Source organism: Carcharhinus amblyrhynchos, chromosome 6 (assembly GCF_965287045.1).
Source record: "Carcharhinus amblyrhynchos chromosome 6, sCarAmb.v2.hapA, whole genome shotgun sequence".
Taxonomy (NCBI): Eukaryota; Metazoa; Chordata; class Chondrichthyes; order Carcharhiniformes; family Carcharhinidae; genus Carcharhinus; species Carcharhinus amblyrhynchos.
In genome coordinates this window covers 97,643,764-97,671,012 of record NC_137329.1, presented here as the reverse complement: position 1 = coordinate 97,671,012, position 27,249 = coordinate 97,643,764, and the positions used below count along the sequence as shown (strand labels likewise).

Sequence of the window (27,249 nt, the reverse complement as noted above, 5' to 3'; positions counted from 1 at the left end):
CAAAAACAGAAAATGCTTGGAAATCTCAGCAGGTTTGACAGCGTCTGCGGAGGAAGAATAGAGCCAACGATTAGAGTCAGGATGACACTTTATCGGAGCTCATGTATCGTGAGTTATATGCTCGTGGGCCTAGTACTCCACTGTGGGTTGCAATGTATAACTAGTGTATATCTTGTGACCTTATGTTCATACATTAGTGAGAACAGACTGGGGATCATTTCCTGGATGATGCTGCTATTTGAGGTACTTACAGGTGGCACAGTGTTTAGCACTCCTGCCTCACAGTGGCAGGGACCCGGGTTCAATTCCTGGCTTGGGTCACTGTCTGTGCAGAGTCTGCACATTCCCCCATTCAAAGATGCTGGTTAGGTGCAATGGCCACGCTAAATTCTCCTTCAGTGTACCTGAACAGGTACTGGGGTGTGGAGGGGATTTCCACAATACTTTCATTGCAGTGTTAATGGAAGCCTATTTGTGATACTAATAAATAAACCAAGCAAAGACTGCTGCTTACCCGCTTATCTTCAAGGCTGAGTTGACTCATCAACATATTCATATTGTCAGAACTCCAATCCCAGGACTTGCTGCTGAAGTACTCCAGTAGCATCATGGACTTGTGAAGTCTGTTGAAGATCTTCATCATTCTGCAATTACATGTACATTTACATTCAGTTACTCCGTCCTTATATCTGTAATCATTAGTTAAAGAGTTGCTTCAGTGTAAAAGCTCACTGGAGGCGATTCTCCCAAAGAGTTTCTAAATGTCAAATTTGCATAAAAACTGGAGTAAATCAAATTGGTTTTTACAGCGGAAGTTTCAAAATGAATCTCCCACACTCCTGCGCACTGCAAAGTGCAATGGCATGATTCACTCCAAAAATCAGGGGGTGGGGCCTATTCCCGCTGGACAGACCAGCTGCAGAGTGGCACATGTGCAGTGGCCCCCGTCAGCCGCTGTCCCAATCACCGCCCAGCCCCGCAACCCCCACATCACTGGCCATAAAGCCCGATGGCCAGGTTGCTGCTCCTCCTCCCAACACCCCAGTGTGCTCAGGCCAACCACTCCTACCCCGCAACCCCAAATTCTGGACCCACCCCACCATCCCCAACTGCCCCAGCAGGTGGGGAGCTACTACAAAACCCCACTGGAATGAAACACTCCTGGTGGGCGGGGAGGAGATGTTAGTGGGCTTGGAGACTTCAGTCCCGGACCCGCTAATAGCATTTAAATTACATTAAAATGAGCTGCTGAATACCTTAGGCAGCTGGCAGCACTGGAAATGCGGCACTAGGAGACACGTGGCGTCCATGGCACCCAGCGAACAGCCCGTGAAATGGCCTTTGTTCGAGTATCCCAGCTGCACTTAAAAAGCAGCACAGCGGGATGGGAAAATTGCCCCTACTGTATTTTATTTCCTTCACTTAAACTCACTGATATAGTTCAGCATTCAACATTATAAATGTTTGTTAATTTTACATTTGATTTATTTCACCATTTGCGGTTTCTATAATTATGTATTGAAGTCGTTACATGGCAGGGCAAATGAGCATTTAATTGAAAACTCATTGTAAGCATCTAAATTACCTTTCCTCCCAGAGCTAGCCTTGTCATAGATATTTTGAAATGTTAAACACATCACTATTTCCTATCACAGTCAATGTCATACACGACAGATGCTATTTTATAAAGAAAGTACATTGGCCATAAGCATCATAATGAGCGAGGCTGGTGTGATGCAGAGCACCATCATCGTTGTTTGGGAGAGCAGTGAATTGTATGCCATTTCTGGCAGGAGCGGTGCCTAAACACACTGGTGAGTCTGGCTGCAAAACAATTGGGTACCATTTTGGAAGGTTGGCCCAATCTCACAGAGCTCTGGGAGATACCCCCCCACCCCCACAATCAGCAGCATGTTTGCCACCCTCTCCCTAACACAGATTGCTGGTATTGGGGCTGTGAGTCCCCTCTCATGACCCTTGACATGGCACCTCTTCATGACCTCCCACGACACAAGGTTATAGTCCATCAGGTCTTCACCTGATGAATGAGCTGCGCTCCAAAAGCTTGTGATTTCAAATAAACCTGTTGGACTATAACCTGAATTTGGATAGTGCAGTCTCAGCATGTACACTATACGCACAAATCTTGGTGGGAGTGAATGGTGAGGAAGATGTAAAGAAGTTTCAGGGTGATTCAGACAAGTTATGTGGGTGGACAAATACATGGCAGATGCAGTGCAATGTGGATAAATGTGAGCTTATTCACTCTGGATGGAGAAACAGAATGGTAGAGTATTACTTAAATAGATTGGGAAATGCTGACTTCAAAATGAACCTTAGTGTCCAAGTACACCAGTCACTGAAAGCAAGCACTCAGGTGTAGCAAGCAGCTAGGAAGGCAAATGGTATGTTGACCTTCACTGCAAAAGGACTAGAGTATAGGAGCAAGAATGTCTTACTGCAGCTGTATAGGGCCCCAGTCAGACCATACCTGTAATACTGTGTGGAGGTTTGGTCTCCTTATCTAAAAAAGGATATATTTGCCAGAGAGGAAGTGCAGCGAAGGTTTACCAGATAAATTCCTGGACTAAAAGAATTGTTATACCAGAAGAGATTAGTTTGACTGGGCCTGTATCCACTGGAATTTGGAAGAATGAGAGGAGATCTCAATGAAACATATAAAATTCCGACAGGACAGATCAGGCTGTATGTAGAAATGTTCTTTCCTCTGCTGGTCTAGAACAAGGGATCACAGTCTCAAGATTCAGGGTAGGCCATTTAGGACTGAATGAGGAAATATGTCTTCACTCACAGGATGGTGAACCTGTGGAATTCTCTATCACAGAAGGCTGTGGAGGCCAAGTCACTGAATATATTAAAAAGGATTGGGATAGATTTCTAGATTTTAAAGGCATTAATGGAAGAGCGTGGGAGTATGGCATTTAGATAGAGGATGAGCCTTGATCATACTGAAAGCCCAAATGGCCTACTCCTGCTCCTATTTTCTGTGATTCCATAGCTAATTTCCCATCATTATAATTCAGGAATATTGAATTATTCAAAAGTGTAAAAAAAAGCAACTGGCAAATTGCAAAATCTCTAATGGGTAAAATTTATTTTTTTTAAGAAAAGTGATTGTGAGATTTAATAAGCTATGTCTACATGCATGCGATAAAGGACAGATGTGGTTTTTATTTGTTATCTAGAAACCTCAGAAAATGTATTAAGTTCAGAGAGCAACCATTATTTACTTCTGTAATTGAGATATTTTTCTAGCAAGTGACTACATTTTGAAGTAAGTGGCTTTTAATTATCTCATCTGATTATCACCGTTACATTGAGAGAATATGTGTGCATTTTAATTACTAATGACAGTCAAACAGAAAGCATGACAGATTCAGTTGTGTTTGTATGTAAATACATCAATATACCAATAAATATGATCCTGTCAAAGCAGTTTTGAAGCTTCACTTTTGCCAAGCACTGGTGCCTTTTCCATTGTAACACTAAATTCCATATTGGCAGAGCTTCCAAAGACTGAGATCCCTTTCAATACAGAGAGCTCCCACCACTCAGAAAAGGAAGCAAGGGTCTACTTACCGTGGTTTTTGCCCTGTTAGCCTCAGATAAAGATCATAAACCAAAGCAGGGGCTTTGTGACTGACAGCAATCCAGTACTGATTAATCAGGTAGTTTGATGTGATATTTGCATTGGGTCTTCTAAAGGCCTGATCCAGAGGGTTCCTCTTAAACGTGGAAATGACATGGTATTCTAGGATGAGGAAGAGAATCAGTCATTTTTCTGCACGGTTTGCTTTATTTAGTAACTCTGCCAGGTGGTAAAAGGCTTATTTTTCTATTCAAAATATAGTTGGGAGGAAGCTCAATTCTTATCCACTCTGGTGAGCACAGAAATCCTGTGTATCCACTGAAAAATGTACAGCTTGTGTAGCACACGCCATGCTTACTTAAATCACGAATAACTGATAGATTCTGTTGAGAATTTCATGACCTCACAATGACTAAACTAAAACATTTTAAATACATTAGACCCACTCACTCCATCATAACTCTTTCTGCTGCAGTTAGTTTGTTTGTGTGTAAATACAGCAATATACCAGTAAATATGAGCTGGTTAAGTCACACTGCTTATAGTTTTGTGTTTAAAAATCAAATACTTAAAACAACCAATTCAGCTCTGCAATTCTGGAAATGTTCCCCCCCCCCACCCTGCTAACTACTTGCTCCAGTGAAAATGTCCTATTTTTTAAAAAAAAACTTGCCTTACAATTTTGTCTTCTTATCAAACGAAAAATCAGGTATGTCCATAAGGAAGTTCAATTCATTTTCTGTCTATTAGCTTAAAATGGATGGAAAATTAGTCTGATTACAAAGACTCCGCTCCAGCTCATTTTTCTTTACACATTCTGTTCAGGCAATGAAGGCCTTTGAAGCTTACTTAGAGTTACGGGGGAAAAAAGACTGTGCTGTTTGTTCCAGCAAGGTCACAAACATGCTTCTGCCTAATGAGCTGGTGAACAACTGCCACTGCAGGCTAAAGGAGTTGGTATTCAGACAACCCAGTTCCATCCCTTATTGCTTACACATTCCATCCATACTGGTGTCAGCCTAACAGGAGTAGGCAGAGGTGAAGCAATTTCAGGAACTGTGCAACTGGCTTATCCAGAGGTTAGGTGTTTCTAAATTCCCAAATGAGCCAACTACTCAGCTCAGCAATATTTTATTTTGAGGTGCGGGGGGGGGTGGGGGGAGGTTGTTAAAGACTCTTGCCTGCCTTGGCACTCCCAATTGCCACAACCAAACTATAAGCCATAACACACCAAGCCAGTTGCTGAAGACAGACTCTGGCCTCCCATCAGGCAAACCACCACTGGAGATTGGAGACACATCCAAAGTATACAAAAACCATAACACTAGTTAAGGTCAGCATGCCATCACTGCAGCTGGTCCATGTTCCATCCTGCCAAAAGTGCATGAGTCCTTGAACGGAGTTTCCTGAAACGGAGGCTATCCTTCCTGAGTGCTGCTTCCAGCAAGGAGATCAGCATTTAAATTTCCCATCCAAGAGCCCCGCTGACAACATTAACTGTTGTTCGAGAAGCCACCTGGCTTAGTGCTGATACTTGACCACCACCAAGGGAGATGCAACTGTGTGGACTGTGGTCGGGAGCTGCAGAGCCGGGAATTGAGGAGACATTTCACCGGGGTCTCGAAATAGGGTGAGGTTCCTCAGAAATCTCCACCTTTGGCTTCCCGTGTTCACCTGTCCACTGTTCCTGAAAACTGTCTCATAGCAGCTGCATGAGCAAAAATACTCAACCATGGGCATTCAAACTTCACAAGATAATTATGATAACACTCATAGAAGTCATGTGATTATGCATCAGGCATGAACTTTCAGAAGGTTTTTGATAAAGTCTCCACAGGAAGTTAATTAGCAAAATAGAAGTATAAGTGATAGGAGGCAATTTACCGGTATTAAGGATTGGGTAAAAGGTAAAGTCGCCATAGCTCTCCCCCTCAAAGGTGGGAGTGGACTAACTGGTGGTGATTTAACCTGAGGATCACCACACCTCAGGCGACAGGAAAGGTTGAAGTTTGAGAAAGCTGACCTTAGCTGGTACAGGAATTGAACCCACGCTCTTGGTGTCGCTTTGCGTGCCTAACCAGTTGTCCAGCCAACTGAGCTAATCAACTCATTAAAGATTAACTAATAGGCAGAAAACAGAGAGTAGGAATAAATGAGTCATTTTCATGTTGCTAGGCTGTGGGTAGTGAGGTGCTACAGCGATCAGTACTTGAGCCTCAGCTGCTCACAATAAATGTCAATGATTTGGATGTGGATGCAAAATCCCAAGTTTGTGGATGATACGAAGCTACACTTGAAGGTTAATTATGAGAAAGATGTAAAGCAGCTACAGGAGGATTTGGACAGACATGGTGAGCAATAATATGGCAGATGAAATATAATGTGGAAAAATGTTAGGTAATCTACTTTGGTAGAAGGAACAGATGTGCCGAGTATTTCCTAAATGGTAAGAAATTGGAACACCTAAAAGTACAGAGGGGCCTGGCTGTCCTTGTCCTTAAGTCACTGAAGACTAACATACAGGTGAAGCAAGCAATTGGGAAGGCTAATGGAATGTTAGCCTTTATCACAAGAGGATTGAGTACAGGAACTAGTGCAGTTTTGCTTCAACTGTATAGAATCTTAGTTAAACCATACCTGGAGCACTTTGTGCAGTGGTCCCCTTCCCTTTAGGAACAATGTTATTGTCATAAAGGGAGTTATAAAAATTAACTTACAGGACTGGGTGTCATGGGCAAAGCCAGCATTTATTGCCCATCTCCAATGCCCTTCAGAAGGAGGTGTTGAGCCCCTGCAGTCCCTAAGACATAGGTACACCCACTGTGCTATTAGGGAGGGAGTTCCAGGATTTTGATCCAGCGACAATGAAGGAATAGCAATATATTTCCAAGTCAGGATGGTGAATGACTTGATGGTGTTCCCAGCTACCTGCTGCTCTTCAACTTCCAGATGGTTCCAAAGAACCTTGTTGAGTTCCTGCAGTGCGTCTTATACGTGGTACACACGCCTGCCACTGTTCATCAATGGTGGAGGGAGTGAATGTTTGTGGAAGGTGCTGCAATTAAGCAGGCTGTTCCTGAGGAACTCTGTAGTGATGTCCTGGAGCTGAAATGATTGACCTCCACCCGCACAACCACCCTTCTTTGTGCCAGGTATGATGTCAAACAAGGGAGGGTTCCCCCCCACAAATTCCCACTGAATCGAATTTTGCTAGGGCTCCTTGACACCTTACTTGGTCGTCAAGGGCCGTCACTCTCAACTCATCTCTGGAATGCAGTTCCCTTGTCTATGTTTGAACTAAGGCTGGAATGAGGTCGGGAGCTGAGTGACCCTGGCAGAATTCAAACTGAGCATCACTGAGCAGGTTACTGCTGAGCAGGCGCTGCTTGATAGTGCTGTTGATAATCCCCTCCATCACTTTACTGATGAGCAAGAACAGACTGATGGGGTAGTAATTCATTGGGTGAGATTTGTCCTGCTTTTTGTGTACCTGGCAATTTTCCACATTGCTGAGTGGATGTCAGTGTTGTAGCTGTACTGCAAGAGCTTTGCTAGAGATGCAGCATGTTGTGGAGCACAAATATTCAGGACTATTGCTGGAATGTTGTCAGTATTTGCAGTATTCAGTGCCTTCAGCCGTTTCTTGATATCCAATGGAGTGAATCAAATTGGCTAAAGATGGGCATCTGTGATGCTGGAATAAAGGGGTCCCCCTGGGGAAATAAATCTACTTCCCATCATTTAGGCTTACTTGTCACAAGCCCATGGTCACTTAGGAAATGTGCAAGATTCCCCAATATATATGTATCTGCACCAATACTGGTACTGCTACTAAATTCACAACAGGTTAGCAACTAAATTCTTGTTCCTCAGTGCATCTGCAGCACTGTGGATCAATGGGACAAAGTGAAGAGGCAGATGAAGCAAAATTAATCACAGCAAAATGCATTTTTAAACTAAAAGGGGTTGCCCTCAGCTCCATCGTTTGCCAGTAATGTCCGGTCTTAGTTTAATGACCTTGCTCTAAAAATGAAAATCAGGACAGAAAGTGCATAGTTCTGCTAGATTTTCCTTAATTAATAAGAAAAACAACCACAATGTTATTGCCTGTGTGGGCATAGGATATGAAATGAGAACCAACACAATATTTAAATGAACCAATGAACTGAACCATTAAAAGGATAGCTTACAATGAGCAGATATCATTAGGACCTGTCTTTTCACACAACTTGTACAATGCTGCTTTTTTATACAGCACATTAAGTCGGTGCAGCAAAGTGAATTAGAATCAGTTAATTGTTTTATGCTTTGCAAAGATCTGTATACACATACAGAGTTATTAAATAGCTATTTATAATTAGTTATAAATAGGTGACCATACAAAAAAAGCATTTTCAGTCGGTTGGTGTTTTTAGCTGCATTTGTTAGCACTAGAAACAGCTTGGTGGAAAAGGGGAGCATGTTAAACAGATTGTTCCAGGCATCTGTGCCAGGGTCCCTTCTGTTTCTTATACAGATAAATAACTTGGATTTACAGTTTCAGTCCAATGTAGTTTAAACTAAAAAATGGCACATTATTATTCCACATCCTACAAAGACAACAATGTACTTGGGCTAGTCAATGGCAATAAAATTCAATATGAGCAAATACAATAGAAAATAGAAAAACAAATGTTAAGGACATAAGAACATAAGAACTAGGAGCAGGAGTAGGCCCTTCCAGCCTGCTCGGCCATTCAATAAGATCATGGCTGATCTTTTGGTGGACTCAGCTCCACCATGTGTAGGTTAAAACTTACCACCTCCCAGTGGAAAAGTTAAAACAGGCACGTGGACACTTGTTGTTTTGTCACTTGCTATGTTCAAAGAGTAAGGACTGATGTAAACCCAGAAAGCTGGATTCTAAGGCCGGAATGTTACTGGCCCCTGGGTAGTTGGCTAAGAGGTGGGGGATGGGTGGCAAAATACCAGGGAGTTGTGTCACAAAAGGTCCCTCACACAGTCCCACTCGGATGGCTACCCACCGTTGCAGAACAGGGGGGGGTCTTGATTTCCAGAGACTCCATTGCTCAAGGTGCACACCACTCCCCACAGTATTGACATCTTTGCTGAGAGGGCTTCCCCTCTGATTGTTGGGGCCTGTCTGCTGTGCCAGGGCCAAAAATGTTCTACCCTCTCTTCAAGCATGCCTCAAAATGCAAGTGCCCTCTCAGTCTTCTTGCTGCTTCAGCAATATCGGTTTCTCTATTGAAGCTGCAGAGCTGCCTGCCCTCTGATTGGTCAACAGCATCGAGAGCCAGCCAAATCTCCTTAACTGAATGGTGGCCATGATGATGGCCTATTCACTGGTGGCTGCTGGGAAGACTGCCCCAGTGGCTCTGCTGGCCACCAGCATAGGTTCAGGACTTGCATTTGGTTACCACAGCAGGGACCTTGTGTCAGAAAGATCTCAGCCCATGCTATTCAGTGCATCAGTTTAGTTCTGATCCCCAGAAGCTTTCTATAGAGTATTTGAATCAGGTCACATTTGCAGGGCTGCACATTAGATGGATGCAAGGGACTGTTTATTTGTGTAGAGGTTACCAACAGCTGGGCTGGGTTGGTGGAAAACATGGTTCAGACAAGGACACAGAACTTGTGTAAGAAATAATTGGATGCAGGAATGGGGAGACACTAGGTTAGTATTCTGGAAGCAGAACATCAAATGAATGAAAAGATTTTCCCATGATCTTTAATGTTAAATGGCTTTCCTAATTTTTGATGACTTAATATATGTAAAGATTAACAGGAAATAGTTTTAGAAATTTATTTATAAATTAAGAATGCTATGAGCAAAGGACTTGATAGGGCAGCAGGTGCTGTGATATTTGTACACCTACCAGCACGGATTTTAATTGTGCCAATGTAACTGGAAGCATGGCAAGATTTTTGACAAACCAATTGACATGCTTTGACATGGACAAGTTCACCAAGCATCATACATGTGGAGCTTTCTGGAGGAATCAGACACCTGCAACAACTTAAAGGGCCAGACTGTTTCTGCAATTGGGATCTTATTGTTGGCTCCAATTGCAGCCAAATTCTAACAATAAGGAAAAATTGAGCTCAAGTTCTGTAATTCATTAGAATGCCTGCTAGATGTCGTTACATTTTCCACCATGTTCTCTGTTAGCTCGTAAACTGGAACGCTGCTGTCTGCTAGTTTCAGTGCTAATGGAAAATGTAATAAATAACATCGTTCTGTTACATTAACCTCATTCAAAATTACGTTTGGTCTTAATTCCAGCTGTGAAGAGGTGTTAAGAGACGGGAGGAGTGGGAAGCACATAAGGATCGTCATAAAGCAGACCGGGAGCAGTGCGAAGCAGGTCAGGATCACTGTGAAGCAGAGAGCCACATAGTGGCACAGAAGTTAACACTGCTGCCTCAGAGCGCCAGGGATTAATTCCAGCCTTGGGTGACTGTATAAAGCTTGCACACTCTCCCTGTCTCTTCCTGGGTTTTCTCCGGGTGCTCCAGTTTCCTACCGTCCAAAGATGTGTGGGTTAGGTTGATTGGCCCTAGTAAATTGCCCCTTAGTGTCAGAGGGATTAGCAGGGTTAATAAGTGGAGTTACGAGGATGGGGCCTGGGTGGGATTGTGGTTGATGCAGACTCGATGGGCCGAAAGGCCTCCTTCTAACTATAGGGATTCTATGATTCTGTTCTGTGATTAGATTGGAGATGTGTGAACCAAGTCAGAACCTGTGTGAAGCATTCCGGGAGCACTGTGAAGTAGACTGTAAGTGTGAACCAAGTCAGGATCATTGTATTACAGACCAAGAGGAATGTATGTGGAGCAGATGGGGAGCACTGAAGTGAGAGAATAAAATCAAACTGGAACACCCTGAGCTGACTGGCTGGTGAATATTGTAGCTTTGTTTTCCCATCTCCAATTCTCCATGCTTACAGGACATCCTTCCTCCACCTAGGCCTCCACTGCAGGATCAGAAAACCTCAGCACACACTCTCACCCATGATCAGCCATTGCTCTATGTTGGTTATTCCAAATAACCTCAGCACCACCTTCAGCAGCCACTATGCAACTTCCCCTTCAGAGGTACAAGCCAGCTTCAAGTAGCACCAGCAACTTACAACACTGCTGATGCAGGAAGCCAATAAACAGTGCCGCACATAAATCGTGATTTAAGATCAGGCGGTGCAATGTTGGCGAGGGCCTAGTTATTCCAAACGGTCATGTGTTAATTGTGCAACTTGGTAATTGTGCCTATTTTTGGGAACTATTCCTTTCTCTTCATTTCTGTACCATGGAAGGGATTTCCTTCCACCTGTAACACCAGGACAGATTTCCCACTATTGTTTCTGGATTACACTATTTACTATGTTCTGCTTACTCATCTTAATCTTCCCTCTGGCCAATGCATTTCACATTAGTACAACCTGTTGTTTTGAGGCAGGTGGGAAGGGAGGGGCAGCACTTCCTCCCCACCTGCCTCAACAATCGTCTGATTGGAAGAATAGTTTGAGAAATGTATTTACAGTGTCGCTAAGGCATTGTAACTTAGAATCCCTACACTGCAGAGGGAGGGCATTTGAGCCTGCACCAACCACAATCCTACCTAGCCCTATTCCCATATCCCCACTTATTTACCCTGCTAATCCCTCTGACACTAGGGTCAAGTTAGCACGGCCAATCAATCAAACCTGCACATCTTTGGAGTGTGGGAAGAAACCAAAGCACCCAGAGGAAACCCATGCAGACACAGAAAGAATGTGCAGACCCCACACAGACAGTCACCTGAGGCCAGAATTGAGCCCAGCTCCCTGGCACTGTGAAGTAACAGTGCTAACCACAGTGCCACCATGCCATCCCTTTAGCAGCTCTCCTAGATTTTGATTTATTAAAGATATTGCACATTCCAAAAAAGGGTTTTCATATCTTCCCCTGTTTGGGTACACTATGTTACCAGTCAAATAATTATTTAACTTAATTAGTCTGAAGGTGCATTTGGTCACCCATCAGAAAATGTTGGGGGCAGTTGGGAGGAGGGAATGGGAGGAAATCATTGGGCCAGATGGAAACCATCAATATAGTTTTTATTTACAAACTCAATCTTACCGATCTCTCCCCAGTGAAACGGGTTGATGCCTCCTGTGGTACAATTGTAAATAAGGGTAGTTTTTGGTCTGTAAAATAAAAAGTACAGCAATAGTGTGATCAAAGAAATGTGCGTTAGGAAAGGGGATGCAACAGGTACAGTTTCTCATCTGAATTTTGGATCATGAGAGCAGTGGTGTGATCACAGTACAACCCCTACAACGCCTGCTAAAGTTCAACACTGCTGCTTCGAAGTAACACTGTAACTGGGTGGACTAGCTCAAAATGATCCTAAGGTATGTAGCAGAACAAAGGCAAACAAAGGCAGGGACAAACAAAGAAAAAAGATCTTTGCATCTGCTCACCATATCCTTCTGACCTATGTAAAATCCTGTCTTTTAAAGCTGTAGTTCCTTTTCCATTGCTGACTTTAATAATGTATTTTCCACACACAAATAAATCCGGCATCTTTTTGTCCATGCTATTTATATCCTTCCCCAGTCCTTATCTCATCAGAACATTTCGGTATTGTTCCCCAAAGTACTGTTTTATGAATAAATATGTCACAAAAATTATCGGTGTATTGCAGGGTTTCTGCAGTACTTATTACGCCTTTAGGTAGCACTATGATGGACCCTGCTAATGTTAAAATGAAGATCTAGTATCTCCATTTCATTTTTTGTTCTGACTGCAAGAACCTTTCCAAAATTTACCAATTTATTCATGAAGGATGCATCATATCGGACTAATCTAGTCAAGGTTTTGAGGCGGGCACAATGGGTTATTACCAGAAATGGTCTTTCACAAAGTCTCCACATAAGAGATTATAGGTAAATTGAGAGTGTATGGTATTAGAGCTAACCTTGTGACATGAGGTTGGGAATTAGGTGCTAAGACAGGAGAAAGGGTTTGGTCTATGATTAGAGGATGCATCAATACTGGCCCTCCGGAATCTGTACTGGGGACTTCAGTTTTGTACCAGATCTCACCCCAAAAGACCGTGGCTGCTGGGTCAATTGAAGTTCGATAGATTTCAATTAGTTAAGGGTATCAAGGGTTACAGAACAAAGGCATGTCAACGGAGCTGACATACATATCAACTGTGATCTAACTGGGCTTAATTCCTTGGCCTTGTTTCCACAGCCCACTCCTGGTCCACGTGTTCGCTGAGTTCCTCTTACTCTACTCAACATCCTTTCCCTGGTCTCTGTCTTTCCTTTGCATGAAGCAGAGATGTTTCCTCTTATTCATTCTTTCCCATTATCTTTGCCCTCATTCTGCCACCCTTCCTTTCGTCCCAGTTTTTCCATGCTCACCCCACCCCAAAATCCAATTATCCCCCTTGTCCACTAACCCTAGTTTCGCTGAGTGGGATACTTGACATCGACTGTATAGGTGCAATATCATGTGAGATCACCCAGCTGACCCAACATCGACCTCTGTGCAACAACATCTGTCTGAAGCTTGGAAATAAATTTACAGTCTTCCTCCACGTTGTGGAGTTTGAGAAACCAATCAAGAAAAAAGTGGGCGGCATTTCTGCAACACAAGGGTCACTGTGGCTGAACTGTAAGTTTTAATTTAAAAGAGCAGGCAGATGGGGAAGATTTGCTGTTTGTCACCAGCTTGAACTAAAATGGTTGTGTTAAAACATTTACACTTTGAGTACAAACAGCAGAGCAAATCCACTAAGGAGACGTTCAGAAATGGTAACCTCTGACAAGCAACTCCCATTCTCTTTTATAAACTGCATCAGTTCAGTGCTCCCACGTGGAGAATACCAAACTAGTGTCAGTGATCGTAAGTGAAAGGGCAGTTTGTTTCTGTGGACATAAAATCAGGGATTGCTGAAACTGTCCAAACTTGCCCCAGAAACCCAGTAAAGCAAAAACAATTCTTGCATTTATTTTTGTCCAAACTGGAACAGTTGATGAGCGACGAGAAAGTCGACACGGGCAAAATCGTACACAAAAAAAAACACTGGTAGTCAGAGACAAGTCTGTGTTGTGAATATACAAGATACGGTGTGGCGCATATAGATCTCTCACCTGTGAACTGCCGTATACCAGCCAGCTGCGAGTGTGAGATTAACCACTACGTCGACAGGGATCAAATCAGCCACTGCATCATTAGTAGCCCTCATTGTGCGGAGAATCCCCTTGCCTGCCTGCATGACAATTGAAATAATAAAATAATATAATAGCCATTTGATAAATTGCCCTTCCTTTTCAGCCCAATTCAATAACACTAAAAAATGTCAACACTGGCCGTTTACTGTATGACAGGTGTCTTCTCCTCTTATCTCACCTTTCACTTTTCCTGAACCTTCTCGCCACCCCGCAACACTCAAGATTATTGAGATAGAAATGTGACTGGGGGTGAGAGGGGTGTGGGGTGCAGAGTCTCACCTCTGTCCCTGAACGGTGAGATCTTTGGGCTTGTTTTCAAATGGAACCAGTGAGATGCAAATAGTCAGAGGAAACCAAGATTATGATATTGGCAGCATTGCAGCAGCTTTTATGTAGGCGAGGACCAGGCATGGATATGGGGCAGATTGAGAGATGGAGGAGGTGGTCAGAAACTAAGCCAAGGGCGTCAGTGGCCATTGGAGACTAGAATGATCAGAGAATGCTGCTTAAGTATGAGATTCAGAAGAACATTTCATGCAAGCAAATTTCAAAACAATTAGTGCAACCATCTCTGTCACCGGCCGCCTCATAGCAAACCAGTTTTACAATGGGGACCTCAAACGGGTATAAAGTTCTTTGTTTCCCTGGGCAAAGGGCAGAAAGGCCATTTCAGGCATGCATACTGCACAATGATTCTTTTTCCTTTCCCAATACAGTAAGTGTCACATGTTCAGCCAGAAAGCTGCCATTTCATCCTTCCCACTGGATTGAAGGCTGGATAGCATCTTAAATCCATTGTGAACCTTTCATTTAAAGCATTGTTCCCAACTCTTTTAAAACCAACCTGAATTTGCTTTTCATTAAAGAAAAGCTTCCTGTACTCTCCCTGCTTTCCTAAGCTTCCATCATCTATCACCTGTCTTTTCTTCCGAGATTCTTGAATTGATATTTCCAGCCATCTCTCATTGTCCTCTTTTCGAGTCCCCCAAAGTTGGTCTCTAATTCATCCACCCGTGACATCCTATTTAGCTGCATTCCTGGATAACTGTCCCTCCTCATGCTCACTTCGACCTTCTATAACCCATTGACCAGGTTACCTTTGCCCATTGCCTATTTTCCATAAATCACCTTCTTCAGTTTATTTTTATTATTCCACATCTACCAGTCCCAATAGAGCCAGTACATCTCATTCTGAAGGGTTTGGGCAGAGATGATCATCTCTGGCGTAGCACTAGGGATTGATCCTTAGTCTACTTCAATTCATCATCTACGTGCTGTCCCAACTGTCGGCACCATCCACACGCATAGGACTAACTTCCACATGTACATCAATGACGTCCAGCTCTTTATGACCAGCACTAAATCCAGCATTCCTTGGACACCAGTAGACTGTCTGTCTGAAGTGTTATTCAAGTTAAGCATCGGTTCACAATCTACAGTTGGACTCAGATCAAATTGATACCATTCTGTATGTTCTTGCAAGCATCAATGAACCTCAACCATTCTAACCTGCTATACAAATTGTATCTGGTGACGCAAACTTCCATGCTCTGTGTAGCCCCCAGTGAAATTGAGAATATATTTTTCCATCTCTGGAATATTTCCTATCTAATCAATCATTTCATCTCCACCAGTGCTAAAACCCTAAGCTATGCCTCCACATCAAGAACTGATTCCACAAATACTTTCATCACTGATCTTCCCACAAACTTCAACTAATCCATTTAACTATCAATCCCATTTTCCTTACAGTAAATAGATTTCAAGGTCCTCACCCTCCTCATGAGCTTTGTGTTTTCCACTCGTACAGCACTGAGGGAGTTCTATATGATGACTTTCTAAAATTTAAGCTGTTACTGGTTGCGGATAATTAGGCAGAAGACCTCATGAGAAATTGGCATGAAATAAAACATCATATTCACCTCACAGTGATAATGGGACATTATCTGCTAACATTCACGTCCAGGATAATTTTGAATAAAAAATAGTAGTGAGATTAATGACATCAGGAACAATATTCTCTGAATATACTGTAACAGGGAACCAGGATGGCAGCTAGGATGCGCTGGTTAGATGCACCGATCATGCTAAATCTCCCTCAGTGCACCCGAACAGGAGCCGGACTGGGGCGACTAGGGGATTTTCACAGGAACTTCATTGCAGTATTAATGTAAGCTGACTTGTGACACTAATAAATAAAACTTAAAACTTTAATTAATTAGAACCTTCCTCACAGTGGCCTTTCTGATCCAACTGACCAATGTTACTTTGAAAATTTATGGTATTCCAGAGAACAGAAATCAGAAAACATTTGACAGAACACTCAACACTACACACCAATTTAGTTACAGCACTTTGAGTAACTTAACTATGAACAGAGAAAGAGCAACTTTCGGGAAGGCAATGGCCTAGTGGTATTGTTATTAGACTATTAATCCAGAAACTCAGCTAATATTCTGGGGACCCCGGTTCAAATCCCACCTCGGCAGATGATGAAATTTGAATTCAATAAGAAATACCTGGAATTAAGAAACTACTGATCATCTCGAAACCACTGTTGATCTGGTTCACTGATGTTCTGTAGGGAAGGAAATCTGCTGTCCTTACCCGGTCAGGCCTACACGTGACTCCAGAGCCACAGCAATGTAGTTGATTCTCAACTGCCCTTCAAGGATAACTAGGGATGGGCAATAAATGCTGGCCAACCAGTGGTGCCCATGTCCCAAAAAAATCTGACTCCCTTCTCAGTTCTTTCACCAGCACTGTACCCAAGGACAGATTTTTTTTTAATTGTCAAATTTGCTGCCTTGGGAAATGGTATTACAAACATTTATTTGGACTGGAATCCAACTACAGGTTTTAGCTGACAGGACCACACACCAGCAATATAGTTAGTCAAACCTGAACACCAAACTGTTATCTTAGTGTGCCATATGGTTTGCAATTTCAGTGAATTGTTTTCTGTTTATTGCATCTAGCAGTATCACATATAATGTGGACAAGGCTCCTCTATTCAATTCCAATGTGCCACTATAACACTAACAATTCTAAACTCCTCAGAAGAGCTTCATTACTGTACCAATGTGATGATTAATTTCCAACAACAGTATTCGCTGTGTCCTCTACGAATAATACAGCCAATTTCTCTTAGGTAACAGACAAGCTAATGAGATGGATCCACATTTACATGGAGATTGATTGATTCTGTTCTCAAAGTCACTTTGCTTTGAACCCTTGTAGCAATCACATAGCGAGTTTTGCCCCATCAATTTGATTCGAATTAGCTCTCACTTGGTCACCCCTTAACTACACAACCATTTGCATTTATAGAGCACCTTCAACCTAATGAAATGTCCCAAGGTGCTTTATGTTTTGACACCAAGTAACACAAGGAGCTATTAGACCAAATGACCAATTGTTTGATTGAAGATCTTTAGGGCAGAAATTCTAGAGATCAGGGCCTTGGCAGCTGAAGGCATGACTGGAAATGAAGAAGCAATCAAAATTGGGAATATGCAGCAGGTCAGAATTGGTGAAATGCAGAAATTCTGAGGGGCTGTAGGCTGGAACAGGTCACAGAAATGGGGAGGGACAAAGACCATGGAAGGACTTGAAAACAGTTAGTCTTAAAATGTTAAAAATACATACATTAAACTTTGACTAATGCATTTGTATTAAAGGAATACTCTAGACTAAATGAGGGCTGACCATTACATGAATGAATTGCAATAATTGTTGGTCTCGCGCACACGGATTGAAGTGGATTTTCTTTAACATGTTCCTACAAAGTTAGCATTGGATTTCCTTTTGCTATCCTAGCTCCCATAAATACTGCAGTTGGGCCGGGCCAATGCAATCACTATTAGAGTCTCTATCTGCATCCTGATACCTTGGTACCTTCCTGCCCACTATAAGGACTACTGCCAGAGTATTCCTGATAGCGACAGAGATTGGTGGGCAGAGTAGATTGAAGAGAAGTATGCCAGTGGCCTAGGCTCTTTTCAGCTTGCATTTACACATGGCAGGAGGAACAACCAAACTCCAACCAAAGTTGTGGGGGCAGGGGCAGGGGCAGGGGCGGGGGGTTGGGGGGGTGGTGGTGAAATGAAGATAAAATTGGGGTAAGGGGTTGGAAAGTTCGCCTTTCCTTTTTTTTTCTCTGCTTAATCAGTTGCTACTCTGCTTAATTTGGTGTAGGATAGCAGAAGAAAATTTCTTAAAGGCCATATTTGGTGATGAAAGCATTTAACGCAGACTGTTGAGGTTGGCTGCTTCCTACTTCCACCCCCCGTTTAAAAAAGTGATCATTTAGCAATATTTTACTTTCAGCATTATCTATGAATGGAGTCTGTATGACAGCAACCCAACATCTACACATTCCTCATTAGATAGAAGTCTTCCATTGGAAAGTAAAATTGAAATTGGAAAGAAATCTGAGGGACAGTGCAAATTATCACGATGTGGGTATGCCGGCGTTGGACTGGCATAAACACAGTAAAAAGTCTGACAACACCAGGTTTTAGTCAGTGCTCCTACCACTCACATTATCAGCCACTTCAGGTCTTGAACAGCAGGTTAGGTGTAAGGATTCGCATTTTAATCAGTAATCTCTAAACTGTCTGTGCTTTATATGCTCTGTCTGAGGCCAGAACTCTCCATTCACCTGACGAAGAGGCTGTCCCCTCGAAAGCTAGTGAGAATATTATCAAATAAATAGGTTGGACTAAAACCTGGTGTTGTCAGACTTTTTACCAAATTATCACAAACAGAGGTGCGGATTAATCACAGTCAGTCAGCATGGAATTGTTGAGGAGAGCTCCTGTCTGGCTAACTGGACAGTTTCTTGTTGAGGAGGTAACAAGGAAGGTTACGGGCAGCACAGTGGTTAACACTGCTACCTCACAGTGCCAGGGACCCGGGTTCAACTCCAACCTCAGGTCATGTCTGTGTGGAGTTTACACATTCTTCCCGTGTCTGCCTGGGTTTCCTCTGGGTGCTCCGATTTCCTTCCACAGTCCAAAGATGTGTGGGTTAGGTGGATTAACTGTGCTAAATTGCCCCAATTTAGTATCAGGGGGACTAGCTAGGGTAAATGCATGGGGATAGGGTCTGTGTGGGATTGTGGTCAGTGCAGACTCATTGGACTGAATGGTCTCCTTCTGTACTGCGGGATTCCATGATTCTAAGATTGATGGTAGCACACTTCAGGTAGTCAACACGGATGGTTAAAAAAAGGTTTTGACAAGGCCCTCCGCAACAGACAGGTCAAAAACCAACAGGATTCAAAGAGTGGCATGTTTGATCCAAAATTGGTTCAGTGGCAGGAAGCAAATAGTAATGGTGAAAGGGCATTGGAAGGTTGCCTCCAGTGGAGTTCCACAGGGTTCCATACTTGCTTTTCATGGCTTGTATCAATTATTTAGACTCAGCTGGAGGGAAAATGATTCAGAAGTTAGCAAATGGTACAAAAATTGGCCATGTCATTGATAGTGAAGTAGAAGCTGGAGATCACAGGTAGGTATGATTGGACTGGTCAGGTGTGCAGAAAAATGGCAAATCAAATAACAATCCAAAGAAATATAAGATAATGCATTTGGGAACAGCAAAGAAAGAAGAGAATGCATCAGAAATTTTATGTATTTATTAGTGCCACAAGTAGGCTTACATTACCACTACAATGAAGTTACTGTGAAAATATCCTAACTGCCATACTCTGGCACTGTTTGGGTACACTGAGGGAGAATTTAGCATGGTCAGTGCATCTAACCAGCACATCTTTTGCACAATGGGAGGAAACTGGAAATGTTAGAATACTGAGAGGTGTAGAGCAAAACAACGACCTTGAGTGTGCATCCTCAGATTCATGAAAGTAGCAGGATTGGTAAATAAGGTGGTTAAGAAGGCATACAAGATAGTTGCCTTTATTAGCTGAAGCATAGAATACAATAGCTGGGAGGTTTGTTTTAGAACTGAACAAAACACTAGTGAGTCCACAGTTTGAGTATGGCATATTGTTCTAGTGGTCACATTATAACAAGAACATGATCAAACTAGAGAGGGTGCAGAAGAGAACTAGGAAGATGTTGCCAGGGCTGGTGATTTTACAAATGAGGGAAAGATTGGAGCCAAGAAAGCTGAGTAGAAATGTCATCGAGATGCATAGAAATTTGAATAGCTTAAAGAATGTAGTTTGGAAGAAGTTATTTCCATTTTTAGAAAGGTCAATAATCAGGGACCAGACTTAAGGTAATTGGTAGAATTACTGAAGGGGTACCTTCAGAGGATGGTAGTGGTCCAGAATTCACTGCCTGAAAGGACGATAGAGGCAGAAACCCACACTGCATGTAAAGTATACTCAGATGTGCACTTGAAATGGACCAAGTCTTGGAAAGTGGGATGAGGCTGGAAGCATATAGAGAAGGCGGAGAATGTTAATAAAGTGGGATGGAGCATTTCCAACCTCTCACTTCTTTTTCTGGATGCTAAATTTGCTAGGCACTCATGTACGGGGTGGCTAGAAGAAACTGGCAGTAATTTGACCTCAGTCTGATGGAGGGTACGTGCGTGTTCCAGGCCAGGTTGACAACGCCACCACAGAGCTGACAGTACTAGTACCAGCCCTTACGGGGAGGGAAGGCGGGCAGGTCTGTGCTGGGTTTTCCCAGGACATAGCATGACAGAGGCAAATGACAGAGGGTTGGACAGGTGAAGTGCATGTTGGGAGCAGTGCCCTTGTTTAGCATTTTGGCACAAGGGCTGGGGATGGGCAGGAAATTAGCCCTACTTTATATGTTTAACTGTCAATTCACTATGTTTCAAGAAAGATTTATTTACTCAAAAAAAATGACAATAAAAAGATATGTTACATACAGCAATGAAAAGCCCACTTGGTCCATTGAAATTGTCGATCCAACCCTATTTAATTAAAAAAAAGTCACAGTTAGTTTTTTTTGAATGCAGGACTTTAGACACTGCAGTTGATTTTACAGTGGCCAGTAAACAGCTCATTACAGGAAGATTTTCACACCTTATTACATCAATAGACTATATGCCTTCAAAAAAAATGGGCTGGAATTTTCTGGCCATTCAAGCTGGCGGGATTCTCCGGTCCCACTGGCAGTGCACCTCCACACATGGGTTTCACGCCAGTGTGGGGTGACCTCAATGGCAATTCCATCAATTAGATTGAAAGAAACATGATCTAGGTTTGGACTGCTTAGTGCTTACAAGCAAAAATATTTTTAGATAAAAACTTTTAAAAATTGCATGACATTAAAGATTACATTACATCCATCTGGTCATATAGCCAGGCAAACGAAGTAAAGATACTTTGAGGTCTCTTTCAAAGAAGGTGTATCTTATTCCATCTCACAGAATATATTGGGTGGGCTTTCAAAAATCTCAAACAATCTCACCAATTAGAAAACAGAGTGTATCGCAATATATACACTCAGTTAACACAGGAGCTTACCTAGATTATACCAGTTTTAACTCCAAACTTCAATTAGCCTACTCTTTCCTAGTTGTTTTAATACATCTCCTTTGTTAATGTTGCAAAAGTCAAATAATGTTGCTTGGAGAAATGCAGTTGTGTGTGTTTCACTTGTACATGACATCCTGAGTTACAGTATTAGAAATTGTCATCAGGGAGGATCAAAAACATATCTAGAACAAGCCTACTATCTTAAATCATTTTAGACAATGATATTGTGTGGCAGAGGGTACAGAAACCATGAAATGACAAAAGGCCAAAGATAAAAAAAGCTGTTCTTCAGAATACTCATCCATTCCCACACTTCAACATAAGTTCTCTCTATCCTGTGCACCTTGTGGAGACGATGGCCTTGTGGTATTACCACTAGACAATTAATCCAGAAACTCAGCTAATGTTCTAGGCAGCCAGGTTCCAATCCCACCACAGGAGATGGTGAAATTTGAATTCAATATAAAAAAATCTGGAATTAAGGAGCTACCGATGACCATGAAACCATTGTGGATTGTCAAAAAAAACCAATCTGCTTCACTAATGTCCTTACCCGGTCTGGCCTATGTGTGAGTCCAGATCTACAGCAATGGGGTTGACCCTCAACTGCCCTCTGGAATAGCTTAAAAGCCACTCAGTTTCAAGAACAATTAGGGATCGGCAATAAATGCTGGCCAGCCAGCAACGTCCATGTACGTCCATGTCCCACAAATGAATAAAAAAAAGCCATGCACCAGTATATCCAATGTTGTGTGTTTGATTGTGAATACCACTCATGACATGTGGAGCCTTTCTGCCACTCCACCAATCAACGCTCCATGAAGCTGTGTCATCACACATGGCTGGAATTTCACCAGTGCCGGATCCCACTCGATATTGGCAGCCAGTATCCAGGCCACATGGCAACAACTGATTGGCTTGCAGTTCACCCATTAAGAGCATCAGAACAGACAGAGAGGGTGTTCTGGATTGAGAGCTGGTGATGAAAAGGAGCTGTCACCTGAAGAGTTAAGGAGTTTGTCTAACCCACTGTGAACCAGTAAGTAGTTTCCGAGGACCCTGACTTGTGTGTTTGCAAATATTTGTTTTTGATGTACAATTTTGGGCTTGACATTTTCCCACCAGGATGTGGCAGCTCATATTGGCTGGTAAGGATCAAGTGTGGATCCGAATCACAAGACTTAACAGAATCAGCTATGTTCGGGAAAAATGGCAAGTGGAAGGTCTTAGGGGCGGCACGGTAGCACAGTGGTTAGCACTGCTGCTTTACAGCTCCAGGGTCCTGGGTTCGATTCCCGGCGCGGGTCACTGTCTGTGTGAAGTTTGCACATTCTCTTCGTGTCTGCATGGGTTTCCTCCGGGTACTCCGGTTTCCTCCCACAGTCCAAAGCAGTGCAGGTTAGGTTGATTGGCCATGCTAAGAAATTGCCCCTTAGTGTCCAGGGATGCGTAGGTTAGAGGGATTAGTGGGTATAATATGTAGGGATATGGGGGTAGGGCCTGGGTGGGATTGTGTTCAGTGCAGACTGGATGGGTCGAAGGGCCTCTTTCTGCACTGTAGGGTTCTATGAAGGTCTTGGGAGGGAAGTGGCAAGTTGGAACTCTTCTGACTTGCCAAACTTCCTGTTCACCACCTCATCCGCTTGCTGGGTCCCTCCCCCTTCACTGCTTGCCCCCAACTTTGTTCCTTCCCTCCTGCCTCACTGTTTCCCTCCCGCCTCACTGCTCTCCTCCCGCCTCACCGTTTCCCTCCCGCCTCACTGTTTCCCTCCCGCCTCACTGTTTCCCTCCCGCCTCACTGTTTCCCTCCCGCCTCACTGCTCTCCTCCCGCCTCACTGTTTCCCTCCCGCCTCACTGCTCCCCTCCAGACTTGCCATGCATTAATACTAATGATAAAATATTATGTTTCCTATGTTAAGAAAATAGATCAGTTTGGTTTTTGCCACAAAGGAATAGATGTGTGTAAGAGTCTAAAAGATTAGTGAAAAACCCACAGTGCTAGTTTCTTTTTTTTTGATTTCATGTCAAATTAACATATTTAATAGCACAACTTGTTAATTATCCCTGTTAATATTCTTTCTTTCTTTCATAATTTTGTAACTTTTTAAAAATAAAGTACTAAAGATACAGAGTGGAGTTCTCCATCCTCCACTGAATGGGGCATTGGCCAAAAATCAAGATTCCCGCCAGGCATGAGGGCTCTCAGGATCCACCTGATCCACCCCGCTGGCCCCACCACACAGACATGATTCAACAACCCCTCAGCCTCCATTCCCTGAGATCCCACTCAGCAGCCCCCATCTCCCTGAGACGACCTCCCTCACAGCCCCCATCCCCGAGACACCCTATCTCGGGGGGGTTGGGGGTGACGAGGTCATCCTCTTACCCCCAGCTCGATCCCATCCCCCAGGACCCTTGGGGACCCTTCCTTTGCAGGCCAGCAGTGGCAGAGAGTGCAAGGGCACTGGGTCTCTCTCTCCAGCCTCCCCAGCCTGCTCAGGGAAAGACATGAGGCCAGGGTGCCATTGCCAGTGCAGTTCACCATTGGCACTTCCAAGGTTTTCAGCTAACTCCAGTTTTCCCACTGGGGTGGGCACTTAGTTCCAATTTGGGTGAATCATATGCAAGTTCTTTAGGTTTTTTTGTTTGTACTGTTTATGCACATACACACAAAATGACCAGAATTTTCAGGGGCTCAGTCAGTTGGAGGCATTCCCACCCATGGCACAGAGGTGGGCGACATGGTGGCACAATGGTTAGAACTGCTGTCGCAAAGCGCCAGGGACCCAGATCCAATTCTGTCGATGCAGGATCCGCACATTCTCCCCGGATGTTCCTGTTTCCTCCCACAGTCCAAACGACGTGCAGATGAGGTGAATTGGTCATGTTAAAATATCCCCTAATGTCTTGATATGTGTAGATTAGGTGGATTAACCATGGTAAATTCATGGAGTTAGGGGGATAGGGCGGAGTGGGGTGAGCCTGGGTAAGTGCAGACTCGATGGGCCAAATGGCCACCTTCTGTCCTGAATGGATTCTATGGGAACGCTTGGGAAGTCCTGAGGGAGGATATTCTGATCTTGAGGGAAAACCTGCAGAGGGAGGGATGTCTGAAGGTCACTGGACAGTGCCCCCAGTCAGAAAGGGACTGCTTATGGATGCGCAACTTCTCAAACTTCCCACCTGAGGTCGAACTTCAATTCCAGGATTTCCCCCCCAATTTATCATCTGCCTGCCTGCCTGCCTAAAAATTGAGGCTGGGCAGGAAAAAGCCTTATGGTGGCTTCAAGGGCCTTAACTGAAGCAGGGAAGGTATTCACTCTAAGACAATGCGCTTTACAATGCACAGAAGGCAAGATCAGCTAAGTTTGCAAGTCTAATCATATCTCTCAGATTGGTGAGTACAACACTAAACACGAACATGAACGTTCATTAAAGAGTGAGCAAAAAACTACTGTGATAAAGGAAATGTCCCTATCTCCCCTGTAGCTATTAATGTGTGCAAACCGTTAGGTGTGTGTGTGCCAGTACACTTAGCTCTCTAACTAAGCTACTCTCAACAAATAATCATGAAGCACACTTGAATAAAATGAAACCCATGTAACGTGAATTATTTACAAGTGAAACTTCAATTTGAAAATACATTTGTGCCTCATTTGTGCTCTCAATAAGTCTTATACTAATGGCAATGAAGTTATGGCCTTGAGCCCCCTTTGTCCTGAAGACTCTTTTATAGCCCGCCTGAAGCTGCAGCATTGATTTTACCATCCTGGGTTGAAACTATACTGCCATTTCTTCAGTCACTGGATTAAAATCCTGGGAATTCCCTTCCTAACAGCACTGTGAGTGTCCCTAAACCACATACAACCTTCTGAAGGGCAATTACGGATGGGCAATAAATGCCAGCCTAACAAATGACACCGACATCCCATGAATGAATTTAAAATAGTTTTAACACTGAAAAGCATCCTTGCCGCAAACATCACAGGTTTCCCATGCGTGCTGCCCACACTTTACGTCTGAACTGTAATCAAGTGGGAAGTGGAAAAAGCAGGAAAGTGAATGTGGTGCACATTTTGGTTCTGTCATCAGGAAAGGCACACCATAGACAAAAATTCCCTCAAAGGCCCCTGGATATTTTTCCAGCTCCTTTATTGAAAGAAGGAATCAAAAGGACTGTTTTTCCTGTTCATTATAACCACCTGGTTGAGGGAAATATTTTGATTTTGGTTCCCAGATTTGAACATTTAACCCCTTTTCAAACAAATGTTCCTCATCACTTGTCTCTGGATCCCACGCATGAGTTTTTCATTCTGTGCATACTCATTTTGAATCATGAAATAAACTGTTTTGGACACATGCTTTGTACACCACGCTCAAACTATGCTGTAATTGGAAAGAGGAGAGAGATCAAAATGTTCTGCATGTTCTCTCAGCATGCTTTTCAAGGTCTATGCTGAAGCTGGTATCTATTAGGTTCCAACGCAATCCAGGTCTCTTGCATCTTCCAGCCAACTCTCTTGAGCAAAGTTATAATACCACAATTAAGAGCATACATCACCATGGCCAGAGCTCTACCACGTTGCCTGCCACAGAATTGGCGCAGGTGAGGGTCTGACAATGGAAATCTCCATTAATCTCGGGTAGGAATTTCCGGTCTCAAGCGAGCGAAGCTGTAAAATCCCGCCCCATGTCTCACTGGTTAACCTACTATTTAGGATGATGAATAAAGCACACGGAATCTCCATCAAAGCCTTCCTGTGGCACAATGTTATAATACAATATAAATAGAGGCACCATAAATCTTCCAGAATTGTCTGGATTACTGAAGACATGCCTGATTTGGTATCCAGGATGTCTGAGTGAAGATATTGAATAGATGGAGGCCTGTGGACACAGTTATCTTACAGCTAGAATTTTCCATCCCCACTCACTGCCAGGACTGCCCGGTCCTGGCAAAAGTCAATGGACTTTTGGTTGGCCAACCGTGTCCCTTTCGTCCCACCACGAGGAGGCTGGAAAATCCCTGCCTTTTTGAGGCTCGAGACCTTTCAATAATTTTCAGGCTCACTAATAACCCCTTTGTCTTCTCCTCACACTGAAACCACAGCTGCACTCTGGAGTATGTGTACCTCAACCTGAATTCAATCTGCCGGCTGAAGTTGCTTAATAATGTCCTCCAGGATCAACACTGTAACCAATGCCCTCTCTCTCATTGGTTTGCACTGCATGAACCCTTTAAGATTGTACCTTCAAGGGAGCATTGCCTGTGTGCGGCCTACTCGCTCCCTAAGCAGCACATTCTTGATTGCTGGACGATCACACACTCACACAGTTTAGAGGGAATGCTGGCTGTGACCCTATTCCCTTTGCCTGGAGCAGATGTTAAAAACTCAGCCCTTCCCTTTCTCATTGACATAATGTGGAGCCCTCTGTGGCCAGAAAGAGAACAAAAGGTCAGAAAAGGCAACAAAAAGACAGGAAGAGGAAAATGTTCAAGATACTGAGGCTTAGTTTAACAACATGAATAAATTGAACGTTTGAAAACTAACTTCTGTTGCTTCTCATTTGAAGACAGCATTCTGAAACTTGTTTATGACCTTGCCAGGGTTTTAATTCTGCCTAAAAGCCATCAGTTTTGCGATAAACTTGATTAGTTGAGATTTGCTGTCCAAATCCTGGAGTAGATAATGCTAATAGAAGTTTGAAATTATGCAAAGTGCTTAAGTCAGGTCTGGAAGCATTGAAACGAGAAACTACATTTTCTTTGCTAAATCAACCCACAATGTCTGACAGAAATGCAAAAGTAAAAGTCAAAATGCTTTTGTGTCTTAATTAATACTCAGGGCAGACAGAGTTGTATGGCACCAAGCAGTTTATTGGACACCCAGAGAACACAGTCCAGCCAAGATAATGCAGTTACCTTGCT

At 43.2% G+C, this 27,249-nt stretch overlaps 1 protein-coding gene across 6 annotated transcripts in view; it reads right to left on the bottom strand.

The window, feature by feature from the left end:
• The window catches only part of LOC145344150 (fatty acyl-CoA reductase 1-like), a 198,398-nt gene that overhangs the window by 17,769 nt on the left and 153,380 nt on the right, over positions 1-27,249 (bottom strand). For 5 of the 6 annotated variants that reach the window (XM_080191034.1, XM_080191035.1, XM_080191036.1 and 2 more), the window contains 5 exons: positions 20,707-20,751; positions 13,756-13,874; positions 11,729-11,796; positions 3,601-3,772; positions 515-644 (listed from right to left, as the gene is read on the bottom strand). In XM_080191034.1, coding sequence (XP_080047160.1) covers positions 515-644; positions 3,601-3,772; positions 11,729-11,796; positions 13,756-13,874; positions 20,707-20,751 — 534 coding nt within the window. The remainder of the gene's footprint in view (positions 1-514; positions 645-3,600; positions 3,773-11,728; positions 11,797-13,755; positions 13,875-20,706; positions 20,752-27,249) is intronic. The other variant, XM_080191039.1, reaches the window with a different exon arrangement.